Source organism: Aptenodytes forsteri, unplaced genomic scaffold (genome assembly GCF_000699145.1).
Source record: "Aptenodytes forsteri isolate BGI_AS27 unplaced genomic scaffold, ASM69914v1 Scaffold176, whole genome shotgun sequence".
Classification (NCBI taxonomy): Eukaryota; Metazoa; Chordata; class Aves; order Sphenisciformes; family Spheniscidae; genus Aptenodytes; species Aptenodytes forsteri.
The window spans coordinates 769,693-781,068 of NW_008794853.1; the positions used below are offsets into that span (position 1 = coordinate 769,693).

Here is an 11,376-nt window from a genome sequence, read left to right on the forward strand (position 1 = left end):
GTTTTGCTGCCCCCCCTCCTTACTTCACCAAGAATGGAGAATTCTACCATTTCATGGTCGCTAAGCCCAAGACGGCCTCCGACCACCACATCTCCCACCAGTCCTTCTCTGTTAGTAAACAGCAGGTCGTGCGAGGCACCTCCCCTGGTAGGCTCTTCTTATATGTGTTCTAAGGACATAAGTATTAGTTTAAAAGGATGATGGAGATGTAAATGCTTATTATCTCCTTAGAAAAGGTGGTGTCTGATAGATCACCTAAGATTGCTTCTTATCCCAAACATGTCTTGGAACAGATGAGGACCCCAAGGAAGATAGGCAGTGTCCACTAGGACAGACTCTGCTAAAGAAGTACCACCTGATCTTTAAAAGGACAGCAAAAACTCACTTGAAGGAGAAGGGTCCTATAGAGCCCAGATTAGAAAAAAGTAAGCAAATGAAGAAAAAATTGCTCTTCAGGAATTGCTGTAGTTTCACTGACAGTGCTTGCACAAAACTTATCCTGAATGTTTGCTCCTGCTCTGGTATTACCAAATCCATGTGTTGGGCTCAAAGCTGGTTTTGTGTGCAGCTCTGTAGTTCTAATCCATGTTGCTTCTCTTATCTCTGTCTTGTGGAGCCTTACCAATGTTCATGCGTGCGCTGGGAAGAAGGCAACACAGTGATGGGGAATACACAGACTGGAAAACAGGAAGAACATAGCAGAACTGCTTCTGTTCTGCAGCGGTGTCTATTCTGGCAGAAGTGATAAAATACGTCAGTCGGTAAGGGCAACAAAAACCAAGAAGAACCTGGATAAAACCTGAGAGCTGAGCCCAAGACATAAAGGAAAAAATTTGCATAGGAATTTCCCATAACTTAAATATCTGAAAAGGGAAACACTGGAGTGAGTGAGTCCTCCAACTGATTGAGTTGCAGAGCTTCAGCAAGGTCAGTGATGTCAGCAAGGGTCTGCAGGAGATGGGACAGGCTAGCTGCAGTAGTATCCCATGTTACAAGGAGACACACTAAGTGACTATATGCTGCTGGAACAGATTTGTAGACCTGGTGGTCTCTTTTCTGCATCTGCACTTATTGTGCACTATGAGTGGGGTAGGTGTTGTTATCCTAATCCAAAATTTTTGTCTCTCTTTGTAGGTCACCATTTCAAAGCTCATAAGGCTGTTCTTGCTGCCTGTAGCCAGTTCTTCTACAAATTCTTCCAAGATTTCACTCAGGAGCCCTTGGTGGAGATTGAAGGTAATCTGATTTGTGCAAATAAAAACCTTCAGAGTTGTGTGCCCAAGCTGGAAATAAATGTAGTATCCTTGGTACAGTCCTACATATGTGCTTGGTCATATCAATTAGCTTTCTAGATCTCAGCTCTTGAGTTGTTCTGAGGCAGCTACCACTGGGAAAAAACTTCCCCTGAAGAAAAATTAAAAAGAAAAAGAACAGTCTTGAATTAAATCTTTTGGAAGGGGACGTGTGAGGTTCTGTGGGTGTCTTTCCCTTTTTTTTCTTCCCCCAATACATGGCTAATGGAGGTCAGGCCGACCCCGTATGTTTTTAGAACTAGCTGTGTGACATGTAATCTTTTCCCTGACAACAGCCATTCTGGTCAGATGAAAAAGGCTGCCAGTGACAGCCAATGGCAGATGTCTTGGCTTGGACGGAAGAACAGGACAGATGCGGAGCAATACTTGCCTGGTAGGCAGTGAGCAAATTCCTGGAGCAGTATTTCAGCCTCCACTAACTTGCTGCTCAGAGGTCTCTTGAGAGAGAGATTGTATTTTTGTGTTTAAATCTATACTTTTTATTATTCAAACAGCTTTTTGTCCATCTTATCCTTCCTTTTATCTTTGTCATGGCCTAACTCTGTAGTTGTTCCAGATTCATGATGTTTCTATAGTAGACTTCTTATTCCAGTGAGCCTTTTAAGGGTGTCATCTTTATGAAACTGGCAGCAACAGTATTGTGAGCAAAATGGTGAGCAGGCAAGTGTGCAAGATTCATCAGATAGATGAGACTGAAGAATTGCTGAAAGAAACTGTTGGTTTTCTTGCCTGTATACAGGTGTAAGTAACATGGCATTTCGTCACCTAATTGAGTTCACCTATACAGCAAAGCTAATGGTCCAAGGTGAGGAAGAAGCAAATGATGTTTGGAAAGCAGCTGAGTATCTACAGATGTTAGAAGCAATCAAAGCACTTGAAATCAGGTGAGCGCATAGCCTCTTTTTCTTCCCAACACTGAAATGTGGAGTCACAAGAATCCCTTTACAAGATCTGGCTGCCAGTATTTTGCAGTGCTGTTCCTTATCCTGAAACCTCCTAAACTTGTGTGGGACCATATACTCTTCTACTATAAGATATGGGTCAGAGTTATCCAGGCTAAAAAATTAATGTCACATTCTTTGGGCTGGAACTCAATGACAAGTGACATGGCTGGTAAATGTTGCAGACATTGTAGGGCTGTGACTTTGTGGTAACTAATACCAGGTCTCTGTGCTATCTGACTGCCCACACCTGATTGAGAGCTGGGTGTACAGTGACAATGTGCCTCAGGTAATTAGACCACACTGACAAGCTTGTGCTGGTGTTTTGATTTCATGCAGCTTTCTGCTATTTCTGAGAGAGTAAGCAGTGATCTTAAAACTTCTTGCTGCAAAATTAACTTCTCAAACTTCTTGAATGAATTAACTGTTATAATCGGTTTTATATGGGATCAATACTTAATCAAATGTTGCTCTGGCACCTTTTATCCAGTACCAGGAACTGTACTCCATCGCCAAACTCCAACCTGAGAAAAGCAGGTGTCAGTCCCATCATGCTGTTTTTCATCCCCTTCCTTCCCTTTCATTGTCACAAAGTGCTGTCACTTTGTCATTCCTTTTTCATGCTACACTGTTCTGCCAGCATGAAGCAGAGGGAGGGGCAATAAATGCTCGCAGCATTATGGTTATTCTTGCTTTCTCTTCTAGACCTGCTGAAAGGTCTTTGCATTCAGGCCGAGGAAAGACTGTTGCTTCCTTTTTATCTCCCCATAGACACATTAGCCAAGGAGAGTGGCATTGGCCCCAAATTCCTCTAGTAGCCAGTTAACATTTTGTTTAAAAAAACCCTCCATGACATGATACACTGGAAACTTCGTTTTCAACATCAGCATTTATTTCCAAATTATCTTATTCTGTGGATTGGCAGTAAAGCTGAAGTATGTATTTTTTTTAATAGGAAAGATATGGGATTGTGCATTTCTAGTCCTACCCTCCAACCCCACAAACACCCTTTTTTGACATTATTAAGATTAAGCATGACCACCAAAAGAATTTTTTTTTTGGTTCAGGAAAAAAGCCAGACCTTAGCTGTCTGCTTGAGGAATTTAAAAGAAACGTGAAACTAAAAAAATATATTCTAATCAGTATCACTCTGAATCAGTGTACACCAATAGAGCTGCTAAACCAGGATTCAGATCCATTCATCAAGCTAAACTGTCCAGCCTGCAATTATTTCCCACTATTGTATAATGTTATGCAGTTTGTTGGTTATGCATCACTAGTAAACGCTGTAATTCTTACGTTACAAGGAAACAAATGTTTTGCTTAACGAACACACATGCAAGCCAATCTATTCTTAGAGTTATTTCCATTGTTCATAGATTTTGAAAAGTTTTTTGGGGGGATGTTGTTTGGTTTGGGTGTTTTTGGTTAGAAAGACAAACTTGAGTACCACTGTCAGTCTCTGTTTTCTCCACAGTAAGAGGGGGAAGAATTGCAATACAGTGCCTCAGTCAGAGCTTTGACTGAAAGGGGTAAGCTTCAGAAACTTCAGCTGAAGTAGAGATGATTATAGAACTAACTATTTGTATAAGGCATCGAGGAGTTGCACATCTCAAAATCTAGACTAGAAAAAAAACAACCAGCTGTTATTCATTAAAGTGCAGTTGTGTTGTATGTGTGTACCCCCATTCAAAGTTTCACACCACGTGGTCAAGGACGGTAGTCTCCTCTTTGCTGAGCAGATTATTCTTTTGGTACGTGATCCTAGCGCTCCTTGCAGTAATGTGCAAAGTAACTGTCGCCTTCTAGACATCAGAAATCCAGGCTAGATGAAACTGTAAGTTTAGCTGCTCTGTCTTCCTGTGTCTGAATAGAGTAAGGAGCAATTTAATAAGCTATATCCTGCATTAGATCATTAGCCACACATCTCTGACATATGACTTACAGATACTGGGCGAAGCCTTATCTCTCCTATTACTAGAAAACGTCAAAGTGATAGGGAGTAGATTATGTGAAAGGATTCATCAGGCTGCAAAGGAAGGTAAAAGCACAGCTTACTCCTGTCAGTCTGATTTGAGGGGAAGATAGCCACTCATTTTCGAAAACTGATAATTGGCAGTAAAACCTCCAGCACTTAAGTGGTGCGGATGATCTTGAGGGTGTGACTTGAAAGCATTGGCCCACTCAGCTCTGTCTGTGTTTGAGATAGCATACTGTCCCTGACATCTTGGAGGAAGGGGGTTGTGTGTGTATGATGCAGGGAGAACAGTAACAGAGCTGGGGGTTGTGTTTAAGCCCAGAAAATTAAACTAGAATACTCTTTCCGCATCCCAGTGGCTTTTATTTTTACCTCGGCTGTTAGCTGTGTGCTTTCCTGAAGTACGAGATGTTATAATAATCATTGTGTGACATCACAGCTGTAGTGTTTTTCTAACAAGCTGTAAGCGCTGCAGGCAATTGCTCACACTCCAGAGCTTAAGAGGTGAGTAGCGTAGGAAGGACTTGAATCTTATTTCTGAGTAGGCAGGCCAAAGAACTCCTTCCTTCAGGGAAGTTTTCTTTCCAAGTACAGGATTTCACAAGTTTCTTAGATAAACCTATGTCATTATGTTAACTGGCCTTTCTTCTTGATAGGTGCTTTATATCATTCAAGCAGAGCTATTTAAAACACTTTAGTAGCCTTATATCAAAGGTTCTGCAGCTTTAACCATGCTATTTTACAGCTCTAAGGAGCATAGATTAAGGACAAATTAGCTTTTGATATGCACACAGATTAGGTGGTCATTCATCATTCAGCTTCTTTGAGAAACAGCTAGAGAGTGTTGGATGCAGAAGCTCAGTATTAGGCAGGAATTGTTATGTCTGCTTATGGATCATAACCATGTTTATGCAAATGCTTTACAGGAACAAAGAAAATTCATCACCCTTAGAATCAAATCAAGCACAAGGTAAAAATAAACCAAAAAAGAGGAAGATAGCTGAAACCTCTAATGTTATCACAGAAACACTGCCGTCTGCAGAATCGGAGCCTGTTGAAATTGAGGTTGAGATTGCTGAAGGGACAATTGAAGTGGAAGATGACAGCATTGAAACACTTGAAGAAGTGGCTTCTGCAGAGCAATCCATAAAGTACATTCAGACAACAGGTACATCAGATGAATCTGCTTTGGCTCTTTTGGCAGATATCACCAGCAAGTATCGTCAGGGAGAGAGAAAATGCCAGATCCAAGAAGAAGGTGATAGTGCAACTGATCCCTCGTGCAAACAGGTAGAAGGTATTGAAATTGTGGAACTTCAGCTGTCACACGTGAACAATTTATTCCACTGTGAGAAATGTAACCGTTCGTTTAAATTGTTTTACCATTTTAAGGAACACATGAAAACACACTCTACTGAGAGTTACAAGTGTGACATATGCAATAAAAGGTACCTACGAGAGAGTGCTTTGAAACAGCACCTCACCTGTTACCACCTTGATGAAGGTGGTGCCAGCAAGAAGCAAAGACCTGGCAAAAAAATACATATATGCCAGTACTGTGATAAGCAGTTTGACCACTTTGGACATTTTAAAGAGCATCTCCGGAAGCACACAGGTAAGAGCACTGCTATAGTCCTGTCTTTGTGGCCTTGCCTCTAGCATTTTGGGTTTTTGCATGTTTTGGGGAAATAAAGAATGTGCTGAAAAGAACATGAGTCCTGAGTGCTAGAAATACTTGGCTTCTAGGTACAACTAAAATGCTGATTTATCTTTTTGTTTGTTCATTTGTTTTGTTTTACATTGATGTAAACTTTTGCGGGATTGAGGTGGTTAAAAATAGGTACCTAAAACCAGAAAGCACTAATGAAGCTTCTCTCTCAAGTCTATTAAATCTTAAAGATTTTTTCAAAATCATTTCTTAAGGCATGTTTCCTCCTTCAAAAGTACCAAACTGGGGAGCTACTTTTATTTTCACAATTCTACTAGTAAATGTTTCTGTTGAAATATGATCCGAACTGTGAGCTTCCCAGTGGAATACAGTTTAGAGGGTTTCTTTATCTAACAGAACTTCTGAGCAAATGCCTATCAATGCATTAGGCATAAAATACCCCCTAACAATTCTCTCTTGTACCATCTTGTTTGGAAAGTTTCACCCTTGCTTTTGACATCTCATCTATGATTTGATTTTTCTTTGTTAATTAAAACAGCAAAACATTTCTAGTGACTATAGTACACTTTTTTTACTGTGAAATCTGCCTCTTTGAAATCTGGATAGCATCTTTTGAGTACAAAATGACTTGTGCTCCTTCTTTCTTCTTTATAATATGGGAGGTTAAGATGCTACTTCTTCATCTCACTGAAAAGTCTACTATCTGAACAGGTACTGAGCATTATACAGATAACTCTGAATGTAAAATATATGTGGTCCTGATCTTCCAGATGTTTTTGTTTAATATGTCAGTCATGAGTCATCAGTAAGAATTAAATGGAGGGTAGCAGCCCTATTTCTTTCGCAGCTTCTTATTGTTGTTAAAGCCTTTTAAGTCTAATTTCTTTGTATCTGTGTGTGGGACTGCTGAGTATTGATATATGACACTGTGTCCAGTCTATTCCCAAAAGCCCTTTAAAAGTTCTGTTTATAAACAGTCTTCGGCAAATCCTTATCCTCTATGAAGCAGGGAGTGTTTCTCCACTATGAGCAATCCAAATACCAGCTACTTAACAAAAGTCTTTTCAGAGAAAAGTTTGTGGCAGGTTAGCAGAGTAACCCAAATATCACAATATGTTGGTTGCTGTTGCGACGAAGAATTTTGGGGACAAAGCAACTTAGCATATCACAGGAGGTACAGAGTACTTTCTAAATATATATTGATAGAACAAGTATAATGCATGAAATCTAATTACTTCAGGTTTAGCATTTTCAAAAGCCTTAAGCTTAAAATCAAAACAGATACTACCATTTAACCGTGGTCTCCTAAGGTGAGTGGAAAAACTCCCATTCAGCCAAAGGCTTTCTAAGTTCTGAATTCTGTATAGCACTGGTTGAATGCTAAAATGGAATTAAAAGGCCTGGGAGAAAATGTCCTACAAAGTATTTGATCCTGTTGCTGCTTAATCACAACACCAGCAATAACATGAAAATAGCAATTGGGAGAGAAATAGACACCTTATCAGGGTTGGTAATTCTTTTTGATGTAGAAATTTGACATTACCAATGGCTATTATTTTTGTTGCAGTAAAAGGAAGGAAGGAGATCCACGGAGTTTCTTTCTCACTCATGCATACAGTGCCTTAAGCAGCTTCTGAGTCTCTGAAAAAATACCTCAGAAATGTCTTGCATGTCATGTAACTCTGAAAGTATTAACAAAGTCATCTCCAGAACTTATAAAGAGGGAGGGGGTTTGGTCTGATCTAATTACTATCTTTTTCCCCATTATGAGAATGGATGAGATTTCACTTGCCAATCGTAAGTAACACACAGGACAGAAATTCTGCAAGGCCTGACTTAAGTAACATATACCCATTGAGTTCAATAGCTCTAATTTGTCTTACACAGAAAGAGCAATTTCCTCATACAGGAAATTAGTCTTGGAATGAAGCTACTGCTCTCAATATGCTGGTCTAATCCTGATATTTTGCAAAGCTGATGTTCCCTAGCAGAAAGAGACACTGAACAGCTTTGATTCCCTCAGATTTTACTGGAAATTTTGACTGCTGAATATTTCTCAAAGTTAGGCCTTCTTGATTTTTTTTTCTTTTTTTTCTTTTTATGGAGAGTGTGTGTGTGTGCTCACATGAGCGAAGGTGTAAGTGAAGGAGTCGTGATGTGCTCCAAGCAGCCAAATTAATCTGCCCTTGTCTGAAAACCCTGTAACTGATGTAATTTGTATACAAACTTTGCAGGAAAAATTAATCAAGGTTTTTGCCATTCTTGGTAAGTCTAAAATATGTTTTACAGGAAGTGTACTTTGAACTGCAAATAACATCTTCCATAGGAGTGAATAAACAGACTCTATTTACGTACCTTGAAGAAACGATCCCAAGAAGTTCATGTGATAAACACCTGCCTTTGGTGTGTTTGTGGAAAAAAATAATAACTGGGTTTACTATTTCTCACTAAACCAAATCTAAATAATGATATGGTAACTTTATGGTTATGGTTGAATTCCCTGGTATTTCTTACATATTAGGCAAATAAAAGTCACTGTGTTAGTTGTTTCTTTGGGTTAAAAAATATTTATTTGGGGAAGTCTCCTTCCTGTGACTGTCGGATTATAAAGGACCAGCACAATATTTGACTATCTCTGGTCAGAATTTCTGTCCTGTGAGTTGCTTACGATTGGCAAGTGAAATCTCATCCATTCTCATAAAGGGAGAAAAAGCTAATCATTAGATCAGGCCAAAAACCTCCCTCTTCGTAAAGTCTCATTTAGATGAGACTAAACTCATAGTTGGATGACATGTGGGGGAGGAGAAGCAAGTTGTCACCTTTAGCAGAGGAGTTTAGCCCCCAGCTTGCTAGTGTGTTTCTCAGAGAAGAAAGAGGAGAGAAGACAGCTGGCATGCTTTCTGTTTTCCATCACTGCTGTGACGGTGCAGCCCAGGTCACAGCGTTGATTTGCACTGTGCAAGAAGTCACACAATGTCTTTTGGCCTTTGGATATTGCCACCATTATCTTTGAATTGTCACTTTCAGACACTTTTGGCGGAATATGTTGGAGATCACTGAAGAATTCGAGTAACAATAGAATAAATCTATCCTTGACTGGTGCCTTGCTCCAAGTAACTAAATGTGACCAGATCACAGGACAGGTGAAGGTCTGTGGTGTGAGTTTTGCTCTGTAGTATCCACTGGTTGCTTGGGCAAAGTCCATGAGTTTTGACCTGCAAGACTGATGGCAGTTCAGTATCCTCTGCATTACTGGTACAACAGTCTCCAAAAACATAGCATTTTGTAACCATTAAGGGGAATGTTCCCATCATTAAACTTTTTTCTGTAGCCTTTAGGTGTGTGAGAATTATAGGCTACTTGTGGATTTCTTTTGAAAAGCTAATTGGGAACTTCTGAATATCTTTATTTCTGAAAATACAGGTTTATTGGCTTTCCATCTCAATAGTCAATAACTACTGCATTCCTGAAAATGCAGGCTTTTAAACTAGCTAGGATAGATTCTTATGTTATTCACTGAAATGTCTCAGCCTCTTCTGGAGTTCAGTAAGCCGTTTGTTTCATTAGTGATGTTGGTGTCAGTATCTCTGCAGATAATTATCAGACTTTCAGAAGAAACACACTGTTCCCAATTTTTTGTACTTTAATTTCCTTGAATTTCATTGTGTTTGTGCATGGTGAAATTAGTAAACAGAGACACCAGTTGTTCTTTGTTACTACTTGATGACAAGTAACAACAATATACTACTTGGGATGAAAAAAGAGAAAACTACCTGTTTTCAGCCTCCCCTGCTGTTGTCCTTAGCTGGCTCCTGTGTTTGGTACCAGGTTTGAAATGAAGTAGCCAAACTGAAAGGAATTTTTATCTTCCTTGTGCCCATTTATGTCCCTCTGTGCTTTCTCTTCAGCGTATTTTTTGGGGGAGGGGGTGTTATTTGTTTTAATACTGATGCATTGTTATTTCGTGGTCATTCTGTGCCAGCTTCTTTTTCTGGAGCCCAGTTTCAGCTCTCAAGCATAAGCTGTTATTGTTCTTGAAAATAAAACTTTGTATTATTTAAATACTTCCTTCTTCAAAGTGTCACTTTGTATATTTACTAATGTTGATTCTTTAATTGTAAGTATTATCAGACAAAAAGAGAGAAATAGCTGCTATTTCTTTAAGATATTTCATCAGAATAGTAATCAAATTTCCATAAAAACCTAAATGTACCTTAAATGGCACTAGTAATTGTTACATTGTTTTATTTCTAAATGAAAGTTATGAGTCCACATTAAGTTTTTGCCCTTTTATTTACATAAATAAAGTTTACATAGAATGTCTTTCTCTTCTTCTGTAGAATCATCCAGTTGGCCACGTCTTTACAGAATATTTATCAACCTACACAAAAGGGAGAGGGGAAGAAGAGAGAGCTGACAGAAAACTGGCTGGTTTATACACTTACAAATCCCTGTATCTGTCTTAACAGGTGAAAAACCATTTGAATGTCCAAACTGCCATGAACGTTTTGCTAGGAATAGCACGCTCAAATGTCACCTGACAGCCTGCCAGTCTGGAGCTGGAGCTAAAAAGGGAAGAAAGAAACTGTACGAATGTCAGGTGGGTAATGGAAGTAGCAAAGCCTGAGGCTAGATACCTCCTTCCTGTGCTGAGGGAGTGTGGGAATACTGAGCAGGAGAGGCAACAAGAGTGGGCTTATGTCTCCGAGAGCTACTTTTAGTAAAATAAATATAAGGATCGCATTCAACCACAACATGTAGATAAATTCTTATATCTAAGTAGTTCCATTTAAAATATGGAATTACTGATATGGAGCCTCATAATACTTATAATCAGAGAGTTTCTTATGGGTAGGTAAGTGTTCATCTGCATTTTACTGATCTTCCTGCCTCCTTTTTAAGGTTCTTGATGCACTGACCTAGGCCTTTCCCACTTGTGAGCATGCTTCACTAAAGTCCAAAATACAAAGTACTGTTTTATTTCCTATTTTATTATTCTTTTCTTTGATACCCAATATATTGACTTTGTCTGGAAAGTCATTCCAGCTTACCATGACAATCTGTAATGTCTTTTAAGCAAATATAAATGCTGTAAATGGATGGCTAGGGTACTTGGTCACTATGTGTAACTGACATTTGAAAAGCTGTTCAGATAAATGTTACCTAGCTTTTAAAAGCTGAATCTGAAAAGCTAGAAAATACAAGAGGTTGGTTGTAGCATTTTATTTGCCATTTTGCTGCCCCACTGCTGTCACAGTCTCAAAAAAGAACACACTACTTTTTTCTCTCTCTCTCATGTGCTTGCTCACTTTCACTTTTTTGTGCTCACTCTTTCTCGTGCTTTCTCATGCTCTTGCTCTCTCTTTCCCTCGCCCTTGCGCTCTCACTCGTGCTCTCGCCCGCTCTTCTTCTTTTTCTCTCCCTCTCTCTCTCCGCCCTCCCCCCCCCCCCCCCCACGCCCCCTCCCTATATTGC

General features: G+C 39.5%; 1 protein-coding gene across 2 annotated transcripts in view; it reads left to right on the forward strand.

Annotated features, from left to right (window-relative positions):
- The window catches only part of ZNF131 (zinc finger protein 131), an 18,147-nt gene that overhangs the window by 2,707 nt on the left and 4,064 nt on the right, over nucleotides 1-11,376 (forward strand). Inside the window, exons 2-6 of one of the 2 annotated variants that reach the window (XM_009274537.2) lie at nucleotides 1,135-1,236; nucleotides 2,053-2,197; nucleotides 5,159-5,522; nucleotides 5,625-5,847; nucleotides 10,371-10,501. In XM_009274537.2, coding sequence (XP_009272812.1) covers nucleotides 1,135-1,236; nucleotides 2,053-2,197; nucleotides 5,159-5,522; nucleotides 5,625-5,847; nucleotides 10,371-10,501 — 965 coding nt within the window. Of the gene's footprint in view, nucleotides 1-1,134; nucleotides 1,237-2,052; nucleotides 2,198-5,158; nucleotides 5,848-10,370; nucleotides 10,502-11,376 lie in introns of both variants that reach the window. The other variant, XM_009274536.2, reaches the window with a different exon arrangement.